The sequence below is a fragment of the Symphalangus syndactylus genome, chromosome 20 (genome assembly GCF_028878055.3).
Source record: "Symphalangus syndactylus isolate Jambi chromosome 20, NHGRI_mSymSyn1-v2.1_pri, whole genome shotgun sequence".
NCBI lineage: Eukaryota > Metazoa > Chordata > Mammalia > Primates > Hylobatidae > Symphalangus > Symphalangus syndactylus.
Genome location: NC_072442.2, coordinates 37,891,741 through 37,909,917, shown reverse-complemented (window position 1 = coordinate 37,909,917; position 18,177 = coordinate 37,891,741). Strand labels below are relative to the sequence as shown.

Sequence of the window (18,177 nt, the reverse complement as noted above, 5' to 3'; positions counted from 1 at the left end):
GTGGAGGTGTCATTTAACCCAGCTCTTTACCTGTCCACCTGCTACAAACTACATTTTTAAACTCAACTGTCTGTTATTTCTCTAGTGGCCTCACCTGCCAAAGGGGTGCATAGCATTGGAGTGTAGTCATGATGTTGAAAACCTGAGAAATCCATGGCAGCGACTAACATGTGACAAGCACTACTGTGTAACCAGGAGCAGGGCCACTAAAGAGAAGCAGGAGGCCAGGGTTTAGGACACTGGGAAACCTCCCCAGCTGAGGGGGGCTAGAATCTGCTTTCCCTCAAACTGCTCAACTACCTGCCCTGTGAAGAGCTGTAATGTGTGAAGGTCCCTGGGATGCTGGAACTTCCACATGCCCATGTTAGTTAGGGCAGGTGTTTAGTAGATGCTGGAAGAATGAACACTCACTCAGCATTATTGGCAGGGTCTTGCTCTGTCTTCCAGGCTGGAGTGCAGTGACGTGATCTCGGCTCACTGCAACTTCCACCGGGCTCAAGCCATCTTCCCACCTCAGCCTCCTGAATAGCTGGGACTACAGGCGCACGCCACCACGCCTAGCTAATTTTTGTAGAGAGAAACTTTCGCTATGTTGCCCAGGCTGGTCTCAAACTCCTGGCATCAAGTGATCCACCTGCCTCAGCCTCCCAAAGTGCTGGGATTATAGGCGTGAGCCATTGCGCCTGGCTTCTGTGAGATTATTGGGCAGGGTTTAGGAGTAGAAGCTATGATCCCCTTAATGGAAGCTGTGATCTCAAACTCCTGGATACCACCCTGTAACCTGGTTCAGCTCAGTCCTTTAGTGATACTACTTTAGTAATGTTTAGAGTTGTTCTAAGGAGTGGAGTAGAATTCTAAGAATAATGATGATTTCTTATGTTTCAGTTTATAAGAGCCTCTCCACAGCTCCCCAGTCTCCAGTTGGAAAGGTTTGGTCATGTCAAACAATAACTCTTTCCTAATTTGAAATTGAGTAAAGTCTGTAAGCCAGATAAAACCAAGATATGTAAAGGGGTGAAAAAAGCAAGACTAAAAGTTAGTTTGAGGCCTGGTGCGGTAGCTCACGCCTATAATCTCAGCACTTTGGGAGGCCGAGGCAGATGGATCACCTGAGGTCAGGAGTTCAAACACCAGCCTAACCAACATGGTGAAACTGTCCCTACTAAAAATACAAAAATTAGGCGGGTGTGGTCACGGGCGCCTGTAATCCCAGCTACTCAGAGACTGAGGCAGGAGAATCGCTTGAACCCGGGAGGCAGAGGTTGCGGTAAACCAAGAGCGCACCACTGCACTCCAGCCTGGACAACAAGAGCAAAACTTCCATCTCAAAAAAAAAAAAAAAAAGTTTGAAAAACACTCATATCAATACTTTAAAAAACAAAAATTATATATAGAAGGGTAAACTGTGAGAAGTAAGATTCAGTTTTAATATTCTTGTACCCTTCCTAGAAATGTCTGTACAGTCATGTGTTGTTTAACGGCCAACATACATTCTGAGAAATGCCTCGTTAGACAATTTTGTCATAGTGTACTTACACAAACTTAAATGGTAGTGCCCACTACACACCTAGCCTATGTGCCATATAGCCTATTGCTCCTAGGCGACAAACCTGTACAGCATGTTGCTATACTGAATACTATAGGCAGCTGAAGTACAATGATAAGTACTTGTGTATCTAAACATAGAAAAGGCACAGTATAGGCTGGGTGCAGTAGCTCAACGCCTGTACTCGCAACAAGACTGTGCAACTGCACTCCAGCCTGGGTGAAAGGGTGAGACCCTGTCTCAAAAAAAAAAAAAAAAAAGAAATACAGTATAAACAGGGTATTATAATTTTATCAGACCATAATCATATACGTGATCTGTCACTGATGAAATATGCAGCACATGACTATATTTTTGTTCAGTAATCAGACTGTAACTTTTACCTTATTTTGCAACTTTTTTTAACTTAAAAGACTTAAGAGATTTGAAAAATTCTTCTTAATCCCGTTGCTATTGTTGTCCCTGGTCTGAGTAAGAATATTTTTGTTGGCCAGGGATGGTGGCTCACACCTGTAATCCTGGCACTTTGGGAGGCCGAGGCAGGTGGATCACGAGGTCAGGAGTTCGAGACCAGCCTGACCAACATGGTGAAACCCTATCTCTACTAAAAATACAAAAATTAGCCGGGCGTGGTGGCACATACCTGTAATCCCAGCTACTCAGGAGGCTGAGGCAGGAGAGCTGCTTGAACCTGGGAGGCGGAGATTGCAGTGAGCCAAGATCATGCCATTGCACTCCAGCCTATGTGACAAAGCGAGACTCTGTCTCAAAAAAAAAAGAAATATTTTTGTTAGCAGCCCCTCCCCCTTAAAGAGATGTACAGTTTTGTCTGGGATTATGCTGATTAGCTGGGGCATGGGGCCAAGTTGGTCAGCACTGCTGTGGGGCTGACCTCTTTCTGCTGGCAGGTAGAGTGGGTGTTCCAGCCTCTTTCTGGCAGGAAGATAGGAGGACTCAAGTAAGGCCTGTGGAAGGGCTGCTACCACTAGCCATCTACCTAAGGCAGAAAGTGAGAAGAGGTCCTGGTGGAAGGCTGGGAGCCGAACAGGACTTAGGCTTAACAAAGGACCAAACTCTTCAGGGTGACTGACTTCGGTGGGTGTGGGAAAGCTTACTTTGTCTTGACTTGAGCAGTTGTAGGCTTCAAACTGATTTTTCTTCTCACATCTTACTCATGTTAAGGAGATGGAAATAGACCCATATTTTCAACCTCTGCCCTGCATAGATCTCACCAATGAAGGTGGGGCTGTTTCAGTATCAATAAAAATAAAATAGTAAACTATAGAGGGAAAATCGTGATCTAGAGACATGCTTCAGTGTCATCAAGACTGGCCTCCATAGCTGACATTTCCCCACCTTTACTGGGGAAAGCTGAGTAATAATTAGTCCAACAGTCTGGTGAACAGGGAGGTACTTTCCATAGAGCCCTGTCAAGCTGGCCTCATCCCTGCTTTTATAACCCCCAGCTAAACCAAACCTTGCTGCCCCTCTTCACATTTGCTTGGTAAACAGTTCCTTATGGAAAAAAACAACATCCCCACTATCCTCAAGTCCGCTACCTACCTCATCCTGTAGGCACTGACCAAGAGCAACTTTAGAAGCTCATGCTAAATATAGTTTAGGGCACACCATGGTGAACAAGTGGACAGCAAGAAGCCTGTTTCCATATTGATGTGCCATATGTATACAAACACAGGTACTAGATTGGTGTCTGCTTCTGAGTCATTTTCCCAGCCAAGTATAGAAATTCTGTAGCAAAACCCATGTGCTTCATGATCATGAGTAGTTAAGCCTTGTTTTTCTATCACAGATCCCCCTCTGTTAAGTGAAAGGGACCCACAAACCTTCAACTTGTCATTTTGTCAATATACCAAAAATAACCTTTCTTTTTACCTTTACTGTATTACATAGAAGTCAATCATCTTCCTTGCCTCTGGCTCTGAACTTTGGAGTAGAGAATGAACCATTTGGGGACTATGGGAAAACTTAACACTGTGTGTGAAACTTAACACAAGTTCTAGTCCTTGTTCTGTTCAGTTCGTGTCTGCCTGAATTAGCTGAGAAACAGAATTTAGTACACATATTGTCTCTGGAGTAGTGTGAGAATCTGGTACCTTGCAAAAGAGGGCTGTTTTCAAAAATTAGCTGGATAGAATTCTTTGTGTTCATTTTTGAACACATCATACCAACAAAGGTCTTAAAGCTGTTTTGGTTGCTTTTTTTTTTTTTGAGACGGAGTCTCGCTCTGTCACCCAGGCTGGAGTGTAGTGGCGCAATCTCGGCTCACTGCAAGCTCCACTTTCTGGGTTCACGCCATTCTCCTGCCTCAGCCTGCCGAGTAGCTGGGACTACAGGCGTCCGCCACTGCGCCCAGCTAATTTTTTGTATTTTTAGTAGAGATGGGGTTTCACCGTGTTAGCCAGGATGGTCTTGATCTCCTGACCTCATGATCCGCCCGCCTTGGCCTCCTAAAGTGCTGCGATTACAGGCGTGAGCCGCCGCGCCCAGCCTGCTGTTTTGGGTTTTTTTTTTGGAGACAGGATCTAGCTTTGTCACCCACGCTGGAGTGCAGTGGCGCGATCTTGGCTCACTGTAAAACTACCTCTAGGCTCAAGCTATTCTCCCACCTCAGCCTCCTGGTAGCTGGCATACAGGCGTGCACCACCATGCCCGGCTAATTTTTGTATTTTTAGTAGAGATGGGGTTTCGCCATGTTGTCCAGTCTGGTCTTGAACTCCTGAGTTCAAGCGATCTGTCCGCCTCGGCCTCCAAAGTGCTGGGATTACAGGTGTGAGCCACTGCACCCAGTCTTAAAACTGCTTCTTTTCCAGCCTAACTTAAACTGCAGAATGGAGATAGGTTGCACAGTATTTTTTACTTAATTGTAGATGCTCTTCAACTAAGGAAACAAAAAATCTAGTTCACTTGGGGAGAGGTGGAGAATAGACCAAGGAATTGGCATTCTGCCTTTTGTGTCAAACGCAAGTGTAACTGGGGTAATACAGTTGACTTGAGCTTTCCAATTCTCAGTTAGGGGCTGAAGCAGTAATTGAAATGGGCTAGTGTCCCAAAGCCAGGCCTCAAAGTTGCCCAGCCTGACCCTAACTATGCAAATAGCAAAAAGGGCAGGCTTGGTCAAAGTCAACTAGGATTTAAAAATCCACTTGGGGTAAACAGTGGCTTTGGTACTATCACAAACCACCATACAAACCAACAAGGTCACAAGGCAGACCCAGTTGTGCCGCTGGTATATTGTAAAACAAGTTAATACAACCAAAAACTATAGAAGCTGAATTGTCAGCACCTATTCTAAACTTGATATTTAGCCTTCCCTCACTTTTGCCACTTCATTAGCCTAAGGAAAAAAAAAAAGCCTTTAAAAGGCACTGCTCTGCTTGCCCCCACAGAGCAGGGCCAACTGTGCTTTTCATCCCAGCAGGATGGTTTTATTTCACATTTCATTTGCTTTCAACATTCAGCAGTTTATTCAACAGGAAACTTACATGGCCAAGGTCAATTAAGTCATCCATAAGAGAGACAAGTAACTTTAAACTTCACACACTAGATAGGAAAGCAGTAGCTTTTGGGGAAAAAACCTCAGTGCTGGACATCGTCAAAACAAGGTGATGTGCAGATCCACAGACTGACAAGTTGTCTTGGGATCTTAAGCTCTCCTCTATCAAACTCCTGTAATCCCACACCAAAACACTAGGATGCCTCTCCCTGATCATTGTTTCCTACTGCTGAAAGCCAAGACTCCTTTATTAAGTTGAACGCTAATACTGAGCCTAGACTTAGTTCAGTTATATCAGCTTTAAATTATAAATGAGAACATATCTACCTCAGAAGACCCAACTTGCACATTAATCCGAGCTATCATTTTCCCTTTTATTATGAGAAATAATTCTTTATAATGCAGATTCCTAATGCCACAGTCCATAAAGATGTGCCAAGCATACAGACAAACCCCAAATGGCAAAAGTTTAAGATCAAATTGAGCCAAGTGTATGGCCACCACAGAATTGAGAGTTCTGGAATATAAGGTCATATCTGAAAATAGGTATTTAAAAATTTAATTAGGCGAGGTGCAGTGGCTTACACCTGTAATTCTAACACTTTGGGAGGCAGAGACAGGAGGATTGCTTGAGCCCAGGAGTTTGAGACCAGCCTGGGCAACACAGACCCCACCTCTACTAAAAGTTTAAAAAAAAAAAAAAAATTAGCAGGGCATTACGGCACACACCTGTAGTCCCAGCTACTCAGGAGGCTGAGGTGGGAGGATCCCTTTACTTTAGCCCAGGAGGATGAGGCTGCCATGAGCCATGGTAGCACCACTGCACTCTAGACTAGATGCCAGAAACCATTTCTCTCCCCCCAAAAATAAATAAAAATTTAATTACTAAAAATTACTTAAAATTGGTCGTCAAAATTTTCAAATGATATTAAATGCAGGAACAATTATTCCTCAGCACTGTCAGAGTGTTTCTGTGGTCTTTACTCCATCCATTTACAATACTAAATAGAAACCTAAGGCAATGCAGGAGCAAGATTTTTGTTTAATGGCTCTACCAGTACAGAACACCTCAGGTAATAATGATATCACAATATTAACAAGCTCCCCTTTTCTAATAGTAACTAAGATAATTTATTGCCTCTTTAATTCCTGGGCAGGAGGTCTATGGATGGTGCAATTTCATGGAAACCACCCAGCAAACATGTTTTTCCACTGCCTGAAGAAATATTCTTTAGCTGGGAGTGGTGGTTCACGCCTATAATCCCAGCACTTTGAGAAGCCAAGGCAGGTGGATCACTTGAGGTCAGGGATTCGAGACCAGCCTGGCTAACATGGTGAAACCTCATCTCTACCAAAGATACAAAAATTAGCCAGGTGTGGTGGGGGCATGCCTGTAGTCCCAGCTACTCAGGAGGCTGAAGCAGGAGAATCGCTTGAACCCAGGAGGCAGAGGTGGCAGTGAGCTGAGATTGTGCCACTGCACTCCAGCCTGGGTGACAGCGAGATTCTGTCTCAAAAGAAAAAACAAAAAACAAAGAAATATTCTCTGAATACTTTCTCAAGCTGACTTAAGATTTGTTGTGATATTTGTAACAGTTTGAATTTGTGGCCTCAACAGTTGATCCTTAAACCAGTGATCTAGTAATATGCTAATTGGCTTTTGAAAATAACAAAATTGTGACTACCTAGCTTCAACTCAGTTTTCACTGCATGCCTATCAGTATTACTGTTTTCTCTGGGGGAGAATGATACAGTTTTTACAACAGCTCAGGAATGCCACAAATGACAAGTCAGTCAGTTCCCAAGGTTAAAGCCAAAGCTGACTAGTAGTCCATTTGGGATACAAACCAAGGCTGTAGTTTCATTTCAGTGCATCTGATGGTGCAGAACAGAACCAGAACACCTCCACTTAAACTCCCTTAATTAGCTACCGACAGCTGTGCTACTGCCAACCACCACCAGGGCACACACTCAGACCTCTGTGTGGGAAGGCCTGTCTGTGTCCCAGACCTTCAGTAAGGCTCCCCAGCTCCATTTATGTCTCCCGAGAACTTTCCTGAGGAGGCTTTCTGAAAAAATTATCTACATATCAATTTATTTTAAACAAATGCTTTGCACGAGTGAGTAGTACTCAACTGTTACACTGTTCTCAGTGGAAATCCTATTTCTGTTACAAACATGACAAGTTGGCCGGGTGTGGTGGCTCATTCCTGTAATCCCAGCACTTTGGAAGGCCAAGGCGGGCGGATCATGAGGTCAGGAGATCGAGACCATCCTGGCCAACATGGTGAAACCCTGTCTCCACTAAAATACAAAAAATTAGCCAGGTGTGGTGGCGTGCACCTGTAGTCCCAGCTACTCAGGAGGATGAGGCGGGGAATCGCTTGAACCCAGGAGGTGGAGGCTGCAGTGAGCTGAGATTGCACCACTGCACTCCAGCCTGGCAACAGAGCAAGACTCTGAAAAAAAAAAAAAAAAAAAAAAAAAAAAAGACAAGTCCAAGGCCAGGCACAGTGGCTCACGCCTGTAATCCCAGCACTTTGGGAGGCCGAGGCAGCGGATCACCTGAGGTTAGAAGTTCGAGACCAGCCTGGCCAACATGGCAAAACCCCATCTCTACTAAAAAAATTTAAAAATTAGCCAGGTGTGGTGGCACGTGCCTGTAGTCCCAGCTACTCGGGAGGCTGAGGCAGGAGAATCGCTTGAACCCGGGAGGCAGAGGTTGTAGTGAGCCCAGATCACACCACTGTACTCCAGCCTGGGTGACGGCAAGACTCCGTCTCAAAAAAAAAAAAAAAAAAAAAAAAAAAAAAAAAAAAATTACAGGCAGAAAATGACGTTTTAAATCAGTGCTCAAACACAGGGCCAAATTCCTGGAAAATTTTGGAGAAGCAGATTCTAGCCAAGGTCATATAATCTATTACATACCATAGGCAGGATCTAAACCTAACTTAAAAACTGATGTTTCCAAATATACCATAGTTTGGAAGTGCTATCAGGTCAGAGTGCTCAATAAACTTTTGGCAGTACTGAAGACAGCATGATGCGACCATCTTTACAATCTCTGCAGCAACTGATAAATGCTCAGTAAGTATTTACTAAATTAACATGGTGCGACCACTTAAAGATTCAGGCCAGGCACTAGATTTTCAAGCTTACAGTGTTTGAGAAATAAAACCATTCAAGTGAGGAAGCCATTTCCAACAGGCTGAACCTATAAGGCAAGAAGGGTTCCTGGTAAGACTTAAGACAGAAATCAGGGATTATAAATCTATAGTTTTATTAAGACAAAAACTGACAGTGTAGTATGAAGTTTACATTTAAACAAAGTTTACACAGAAATCTAACACATGCCTAAAAGAATTTTACAATGTAGCTCTAGATGCAAGTCTAGACAATATCAAGAACTGATGGATCTCATGACTCAAGACAGCATTTTGGGTATGTTACTTCTTAGGATTTCTTAAAAAATTGTTTGTGTGTGTGTGTGTGTTTTTAAGTGAACCACTGCCCAATATGAAAGTTTAATCTTCTCCTGAGACCAAGGCTTTTGAAATCACTAAACTCTTGGATCAATTCAGTGAAACTTGTGCTGTCAGTGACTGAACCCTGCCAACAATGGTTTCAGTGTTCAAAGCTCAAAAAAGAGAACGGCTCCAAGAGTTCTCCCCACTAAAAATGGCTCCAAGAGTTTTCCCCACTAAGAGCATGGGCCATTGTCTTTCCCTACTATCTTATCTCCTCTACCACCCTCTTCCTCTTCCCTAACACCTCAGCCAGTGGCTTGGATGAACAAGCTGATATTTATAACTTCGTTACTGGAAAAGAAAGGGTCTTCTAATTTCAGGAATTAGCACCTCTAAGGCAGAATGATCTGCTTGTACTGTATACTCTCCAATAAAAGACCTTCCCTCCTCATCAATTTCCATCTCCAAAATGGCAACTTTGGTAACTTATGAACAGGCTTAGTCCTTCGTGGGAACAGCAATTAAGTTTAGGCAGGGAACACCTTGGCTTATAGGTTTCAGACATTCACAGCTTTTAAACAGTCTCTCACAGTCCTTATTTATGGTGCCAATGACATTTTTTTTAAAGGTAAAATATTCTGGACATAGAAGCAAATCATTAGTTGTCTGTTCTTTTCCATTGCTTCACCATTTCCCCTATCAGGCCCCAAATGTTAATCAAAATGATGCTACCCATCTCCCTTTCTCCCCTCCCCATCCCTCCCTCCCCCAAATAATACACCAGTAATAGCCAAAAACTACACACATGCTACGCTGTAAAAATGCAGAGTTAACACTATTGGGAAGAAGGCTGTGGGTTGTGGAGATGCTCTTTGAAGATCTACAGTATTTTTTTGCTCTCCCACACACCCAATTCTGCAAGTTTTGTCCTTCATAGAAGGCCCTTTGCTTTTCACAGCAAAGTACAGAAAAGGTTGCCTTGAAACACTTACCCCTTTCCCCTCCACTGGGATGGGTGTGCAAACTATACAGCTTGAAACGGCTTTAAAGCACAAAGCACTTGGGCTGCTGCAGGGCACAGAAACTATACTGGCTCTTCAAAGGACATCTTCTCAAGCCACCTCTATGGTGTCAAGACAAGTAGAACTCCTTCCCTTCCCACTTGAAACCCACAGTCAGATGTGACAGGGGCTGGTACTCAGGAGCGTTAATTCTTGTCATCTTTTTTGTCATCATCCTCCGAGGGGTAGGAATGCCACGTCAGCCTTTCCTCATAGAAGGATATGACAACCTGTGGGCACTTGACATTGGCTTCCTTGGCAGGGACCAGGTCAGCCTCATCAGAGTTTTTCCTGCAGAATAAAGCAAAGAGAGACTTTCAGACCAGGTGCTGGTGGTCTATCTTAAGTTGGATAACCCAGGGGACAGTGCTTTAAAAATAGTAATTTTAGAAAAATAGGCTAGGGAACAATGAAGACGTGGCCCAAGCAGCATTTACTGGCAATTTTATGTCAAGTGGCATCTTCAGAGTTAACTCTCCTGTTGAAAATTCCCTCTGGGGATTCGTGTATGTCAAAAGCCAGGTCAATGGACTTAACCAATCACATCTGAACATCTGGGCAAGGCCCCAAAAAGCATGACTCTCTAGATTCTCTGAGGGAAGAGAAGCCACCACACTCCTCCAAAAGCCATATCCCAGCTGATAAGAACCCATGGAGAAATCTTGGCTTTGTAATAGGATTTTTTTGAGGCGGAATCTCACTCTGTTGCCCAGGCTGGAGTGCAGTGGTGCGATCTCGGCTCACCACAACCTCCACCTCCTGGGTTCAAGCGATTTTCCTGCCTCAGCCTCCCCTAGTAGCTGGGATTATAGGTGTGCGCCACCACGCCCGGCTAATTTTTTTATTTTTAGTAGAGATGGGGTTTTGCCATCTCTACTAAAGACATTGGCCAGGCTCATCTTGAACTCCTGACCTCAGGTGATCCACCTGCCTCAGCCTCCCAAAGTGTTGGGATTACAGACATAAACCACCACGCCCAGCCCATAATAGGATTAAATACCACATCTGGCATTGGCCAGAGCAAATGAAGATGGACACCTTTTGCATAATCGTAATTACACTGACACTTCCAAATGCTATCCTCGCATAACTTCCAGGTGCTTTGAAATGATGTTTCAACATTGGCAGGTAGAAAATGAGGGAGCTGTATTTTTCTGAATTTTAAAATGTTTTCAAGTGGCCGGGTGTGCTGGCTCACGCCTGTAATCCCAGCACTTTGGGAAGCTGAGGCAGGTGGATCACGAGGTCAGATCGAGACCATCCTGGCTAACATGGTGAAACCCTGTCTCTACTAAAAATACAAAAATTAGCCTGGTGTGGTGGCAGGCACCTGTAGTCCCAGCAACTCGGGAGGCTGAGGCAGGAGAATGGCGTGAACCCGAGGCAGAGCTTGCAGTGAGCCAAGATCATGCCACTGCACTCCAGCCTGGGTGACAGAGTGAGACTCTGTCTCAAAAAAAAAAAGTTTTCAAAATTTGGAAATCATACACATTATAAGGGAATTAGGAGTAAACTCTTAGGCTGGGAGCAGTAGCTCATGCCTATAATCCCAGCACTTTGGGAAGCCAAGGTGGGCAGGCCCAGGAGTTCAAGACCAGCTTGGTCAACATGGCAAAACCGTGTTGCTACTAAAAATACAAAAATTACCCAGGCATGGTGGCGTGCGCCTGTAATCCCAACTACTCGGGAGGCTGAGGCACAAGAATTGCTTAAATCTGGGAAGTGGAGGTTGTAGTGAACAGAGATCGCCTCACTGCACTCCAGCCTGGGTGACCGAACGAGACTCTGTCTCATTAAAAAAAAAAAAAAAAAACTCTTATCTTCAGGTTATTACGAATGTCCTAGACAGAAGCAGTAGCATAAGGCAAGCAGGAGATACCTGATGAGATCTCTGACAAAGCACCACCCCAAATCTCCAGACCCTTAATAACAGGAAATCAGAGCCACATAGTCCCGTGGAGCAGAAGAGTAAGCTGATAACGTATGTGTTTGAACAATGGACCCAAAAGAATGGGAGGGAAATGGGAATCTGAAGCATGCTGCCATTTGCTGACAGCTGAACAACACCCTCTGAGTTAAATTTAGTCATTTCACTCCCTAGAAATATTTACTACTTTTAGAAATATACAAAAATCTCCATTCTCCAGTAAAATAACTTTTTAAAATGTACTTGGTCTTATAATCAAATCCAGTTTTAACCTGTAGACAGCAGTGAGTCTGCCAGGTGCAGTGGCTCACGCCTGTAATCCTGGCACCTTGGGAGGCCGAGGTGGGTGGATCACCTGAGGTCAGGAGTTTGAGACCAGCCTGGCCAACATGGTGAAACCCCATCTCTACTAAAAATACAAAAATCAGCCGGGCGTGGTAGCACATGCCTGTAATCCCAGCTACTTGAGAGGCTGAGGCAGAATCATCGTTGAACCCGGGGGGGCGGAGGTTGCAGTGAGCTGAGATCGCACCACTGCACTCCAGCCTGGGCAAAAGAGTGAGACTCTGTCTCAAAAAAAAAAAAAAAAAAAAAAGACAGTAATGAGTCAACCAAAGGAGTACAATCTTAAGCAATATTTAAGCAATATGGAGATACTACTGGAACTCACACTGGTCACATGCAGAAAACGTATATTCTGGCTAGACTGAGTAACTCATAGTCTAACTTCTCCCACCCCATAGGCAGCACCTTAAAAATGAACTTTTCTCTTATAGGTTAACAGTAAATCAGCTAAAAGAGGGGCAGCTCCAATAACCGCCTAGGGAATACATAGAAGAGAAAAGGTTAGTTAGTTGTGACTCTGGCTTTCAGTGATGCCAAAGTTAGGCCCCTCTAGCCATACTGTAAAAGAGGATAATTAATACAGACATGAGTTTCAGAGTAAGTTCTGGACTGACAAAAGGACAAAGTTCCACAGACGTGTGTGTGTGTGTGTGTGTATTTCAAAGGACAAAGTTTCTAGAATGCTGCCTTCATTGGCAATGGCTTAGAATTACTCTTTCCTAATTTTAAATACCATCATTGAGATCCACTTTGGGGGGAGAATGAGCAAGAAATAGGAAGAATGGCCTTCTTTTGACAGAGTAGGAAAATTACAGAGATTGTTGGGATAACTATCTTCATTAGGCTGTTTCATGGAGTATTACTATCACTGGTATTTATACTCATAATGGAAAAAAGCAGGCTTGCTCTATGCTTGATAGCAGTTAAGGAGCCTTGCTGACCCCTGCTGGCTGATCCTGTAATTGTAGAATCTGCACAAATTGAAAGGGATCCAACAATTAAGGACAAGAGGAAGAACTACAGATTCTTTCCTAACCCTGAGAATTTAGCAGAATTTCTGATTCTGGGGCCAGCCTCATCTTTATTAAGGAAGTGGTAGAAGGAGAGGGTGGTCCAATCACATTTCATTTTTTCCCCCTTTATTTACAGAAGTGAAATGTAATTCCTTCCCACACTCTTTCCACTCTAGATTGTCTCCCACCTCCTAAAAATATGGGCAAAGACCTAAGATTCCTAAGGGCTCCTACCTGTAACTCATGAGTCCAGGGTGGCAGTCAGGCCGAGGGTCACTATCGAAGGACTATGCCATCTTAACAATTTCACACTTGGGTGACTGGAATTTCGAAGGTCCAGCTCTTTTCCTCTGGCATGAAACCAATGGGAGAAGAAAAAAAACAACCACACAGAGCCACTGGCTGACTCACCATTTCATCAGGAACATGAGCTCTCCACTGGAGTCTGTAGCTCCAATAATCCGCTCCGGCTCCAAACCTCGAGCAAAGCCTCGTGGCTTTTCTGACTGTAAAAACAAGATAGGTAGAACAATTTTATCTATATGGGACTATTATCCAGACTGGAACCGTTCTTGTGTCTCTGATTAATGTAATTACAAACTCTTTTTTTTTTTTTTTTTTTTTTTTGACAGAATCTCACTCTGTCGCCCAGGATGGAGTGCAGTGGTACGATCTCGGCTCACTGCAGCTTCTGCGTCCCAGGTTCAAGTGATTCTCCTGCCTCAGCCTCCCAAGTAGCTGGGACCACAGGCACATGCCACCATGTCCGGCTAATTTTTTGTATTTTTAGTAGAGACCAAGTTTCGCCGTGTTAGTCAGGATGGTCTTGATCTCCTGAACTTGTGATCCGCCCGCCTCAGCCTCCCAAGGGGCTGAGATTACAGATGTGAGCCACCGTGCCCGGCCCAATCACAAACTCTTTTGCCAATATTTCACCAATACCTTGGCTCAAAGTAAGAGAGCTGTTAGAATCCTTTGGAGTGATTATTCATCAATGTCTGAAGCGCATGAGATTTTCCCTATGTGAAAAGGGACATACAGCCCAAGCAAAATCAATGTTTACAACTATCTTCACCCTCAAAAAACAACTTACTTTAAGGTACTGATTAAGTCAAAATAGCCACCTCACACCTGTAATGATTAAACATTGAAAACTATTTTTTACAAGAATGAATTCACTTGCCCTTATATCTGTCCCCAGCAAGTATTCCATTTACTGCTCCTGTACCATGGATAAAAAGTAAGAGATCATGTGGCTTCATAAGAGTACACTCTCATTTTGTAGGCATTAGCCTACCTAAGATTTCAGGACTAAGAAGAGACAGCTGCTAATATCTGGGAAGAAGCAGAACAAAACTACTTTGACAGTAGTTTGAATTGTGGGCTAGTAAAAATTCTTACTTATATTCTTACCTCTTCTTTCTTCTTCTTTGGTTTGCTCTCCTCTCCCTTATCTTCAGAATCAGAATCAGCTTTGCGCTTGCCTCCCTCTGATTTATCTGTCTCATGTGCTGTTTTCTGTGACTGCAGAAACTCAGCAATGAGGTCGGGGCAATCCAGGTTCTCTTCTGGTTCCCATGTGTTGTCCTCACTGAAACCAGAGGGCACAGCAAGTCACACTTTCACTCAAATAAGTATACTCATACTAAGGATAATCGTAAGAGGACAAGACCTCAGATGTCCATGGAAAAGCTGAAATTTCTTGGGGAATGGGGAAGCTTTTTAGTATAAATAGAAAGCTAAGAAACTGGCTTCCTTCAAAGGCAAATGACTTTTATTTATCAATTTAAATTGGTCTATAGCCACACACAAAACTGTTTCTCAGAAATCACTATGGGCTGGGTACAGTGGCTCATGCCTGTAGTCCCAACACTTTGGGAGGCCCAGGTGGGAGGATTGCTTGAGGCCAGGAGTTAAGAGACAAACCTGGGCAACTAAGCAAGACATGGTAGTGCATGCCTGTGGTATCAGCTACTTAGAAGGCTGAGATGGGAGGGATACCTTGAGCCGGGGAGGTTGAGGCTGCAGCGAGCTATGACTGCACCACTGTACTCCAGCCTGGGTGACAGAGTGAGACCTCGTCTCGAAAGAAATAATTTTTAAAAAGAAGTCATTCTGCTTTGTATTATAAGCAGTAGGCCATATTCCTAATTAAACAATAAGCCATGAAGGTGGGGACTGAGTCACACTGTATCCATCATAGCACTGGAGGTCTCATACATCTCTAGACTCCTGATAAACACTTGGTGGCTACATTTACCTGTGTCAGTGAAACTTACTCTGAGAACCCCTTCCACTTCAGGAGGTACTCCACTTTGCCCTTTACCACTCGACGGTCGAGAACTTTTTCCACCACATATTCCTCTTCCTCCTCTTCTAGCACCTCCTCCACTTTCTTCTTGTTTTGTTTTTTCCCCATAGTGCCCGCCAGCTTTCTGGTGTAAAGGGTGACGCTGCTAAAATGATAAATAAAATAAAAAGGGCATTAGGGAGCACTCTTATTCGTTAGATAATATCTGGATGGTAAGAAAACCAGGGACATGACAGGTGATAATATTGTATGCTGCTTATAATAAGTGTTAGGCCTATTCTCACACTCGATACACAATAGTTTTCTGATATGTCCAGCCATAAAGCTCATAAAACAGCCCCAATTAATCTTACAGCAAACTTTTTTTTTTTTTTTTGAGAGACGGAGTCTTGCTCTGTTGCCCAGGCTGGAGTGCAGTGGGGCAATCTCGGCTTACTGCAATGCAACCTCCGCCTCCTGGGTTCAATCAATTCTCCTGCCTCAGCTTCCCAAGCAGCTGGGGCTACAGGCATGTGCCACCAAGCCCAGCTAATTTTTGCATTTTTTTTTTTTTTTTAGTAGAGACGGGGTTTCACTATGTGTTGGCCAAGCTGGTCTCGAACTCCTGACCTCAGGTGATCCACCTGCCTCGGCCTCCCAAAGTGTTGGAATTACAGACGTGAGCCACCACGCCTGGCCTTCACAGCAAACTTCTTTATTCTTGTGTATCCATTTAAAACTTTTATACCCATTCTTTGTAATTTAAAAAGGCTCCCAATACTCCTTTTACCATAAAGCATGGTAGCTAGGGCCAGGCGTGCAGGCTCACATGTGCAATCCCAGCCTAGGCAACATAGCAAGACGCCATCTCCACAAAAAAAAACATTGTAAAAGAGCATGGTAGCTAAAATATTGCATTAAATTGAAAGAAGGCCGGGTGCAGTGGCTCACACCTATAATTCTAGCACTTTGGGAGGCCGAGGCGGGCAGATCACCTGAGGTCAGGGGTTCAAGACCATCCTGGCCAACATGGCGAGACCCTGTCCCTACTAAAAATACAAAAATTAGCCAGTCATGAGCCAAGATCGCACGACTGTACTCCAGCCTGGGCAACAGAGTGAGACACTGTCTCAAAAAAAAAAAAAAGAAAAGAAAAGCAGTCCTCCTAAAAATGTGCACATATCAATAAAACTTACATATTACTCTCTGACTCATACTTTCTCCTATTCCAAGTTTTCCTTTTCATCAAAGTACTGGACTTGAATTTTTTTTTTTTTTCTTTTTTTTGAGACGGAGTCTTGCTCTGTGCCCCAGGCTGGAGTGCAGTGGTGCGATTTTGGCTCACTGCAAGCTCTGCCTCCTGGGTTCACACCATTCTCCTGCCTCAGCCTCCTGAGTAGTTGGGACTACTGGCGCCTGCCACCACGCCCAGCTAATTTTTTGTATTTTTAGTAGAGACAAGGTTTCACCATGTTAGCCAGGATGGTCTCGATCTCCTGACCTCGTGATCCACCCGCCTCGGCCTCCCAAAGTGCTGGGATTACAGGCGTAAATCACCACGCCCGGCCCTGGACTTGAATTTTTTAACTGTGGGAAACAGCTTGTCCTATTAAACATCTAGTTTAATTTTTTCCTTTCGTATATGCATATATAATCCATTCTTCTGCATGATTAATACACTGTTTTGAAAAGTTCTGCTTTCTGTTTTTTTTTTTTTTTTTTTTGAGACGAAGTCTTGCTGTCGCCCACACTGGAGTGCAGTGATGCAATTTCAGCTCACTGCAAGCTCCGTCTCATGGGTTCACACCATTCTCCTGCCTCAGCCTCCCAAGTGGCTGGGACTACAGGCGCCCGCTGCCACGCCTGGGTAATTTTTTTGTATTTTTTAGTAGAGACGGGGTTTCACCATGTTAGCCAGGATGGTCTTGATCTCCTGACCTCGTGATCCGCCCGCCTCGGCCTCCCAAAGTGCTGGGATTACAGGGCTGAGCCACCATACCCGGTCTGTTTTTGTCTTTTTGAGACGGAGTCTCAACTCTGTCGCCTGGGCTGGAGTGCAGTGGTGCGATCTCAACTTATTGCAACCTCTGCCTCCCGGGTTCAAGCGATTCTCCTGCCTCCACCTCCCGAGTAGTTGGTTTTACAGATGCCCACCATTATGCCTGGCTAATTTCTGTATTTTTAGTAGAGACGGGATTTAACCACGTTGGCCAGGCTGGTCTTGAACTCCTGACGTCGTGATTTGCCTGTCTTGGCCTTCCAAAGTGCTGGGGTTACAGGCGTGAGCCACCGCGCCTGGCCATTTTTTTTTTTTGAGACGGAGTCTCACTCCAGCCCAGGCTGGAGTGCAGTGGTACAATCTCAGCTCACTGCAACCTCTGCCTCCCGGGTTCAAGTGATTCTCCTGTCTCAGTCTCCTGAGTAGCTAGGATTACAGGTGTGAGCCACCATGCCCGGCTAATTTTTGTATTTTTAGTAGAGACAGGGTTTCACCACGTTGGTCAGGCTGCCAGGCTGGTCTCGAACTCCTGACTTCATGATTCGCCCGCGCTGGCCTCCCAAAGTGCTGGGATTACAGGCGTAAGCCACCGAGCCCAGCTCCAGTCCCGGCCCTGCCCCTCCCCCTCTTTTTTTGAGACGGAGTCTCACTCCAGCCAGGCTGGAGTACAGTGGCACAGTCTTGGCTCACTGCAACCTCCGCCACCTGGGTTCAAGTGATTCTTTTGCCTCAGCCTCCTGAGTAGCTGGGACTACAGGTGTGTGCTACCATGCCCAGCTAGTTTTTGTATTTTTAGTAGAGACAGGGTTTCGCCATGTTGGCCAGGCTGGTCTCGAACTCCTGACCTCAAGTGATCCACCCGCCATGGCCTCCCAAAGTGCTGGGATTACAGGCATGAGCCACTGTGCCCAGCCATGTTCTCTTGTTCTTTATGCAGTCTTTTCTGAATTGATCTTACAATTCACAAATTTCTTGTTAACTTATCGTAGTTTATTTTACAACTTTTTTTCTTTTT

The 18,177-nt window shown here is 44.5% G+C and overlaps 1 protein-coding gene across 4 annotated transcripts in view; it reads right to left on the bottom strand.

Annotated features, from left to right (window-relative positions):
* Positions 1-8,323: 8,323 nt before the first annotated feature.
* Positions 8,324-18,177, bottom strand: part of CBX1 (chromobox 1) — a 38,401-nt gene continuing 28,547 nt past the window's right edge. For all 4 annotated transcript variants that reach the window (XM_055257367.2, XM_055257363.2, XM_055257364.2 and 1 more), the window contains exons 2-5: positions 15,153-15,329; positions 14,287-14,464; positions 13,285-13,379; positions 8,324-9,879 (exon numbers count right to left, since the gene is read on the bottom strand). In XM_055257367.2, the coding sequence (XP_055113342.1) occupies positions 9,735-9,879; positions 13,285-13,379; positions 14,287-14,464; positions 15,153-15,292 (558 nt within the window). In that variant the 5' untranslated portion in view covers positions 15,293-15,329 and the 3' untranslated portion in view covers positions 8,324-9,734. The remainder of the gene's footprint in view (positions 9,880-13,284; positions 13,380-14,286; positions 14,465-15,152; positions 15,330-18,177) is intronic.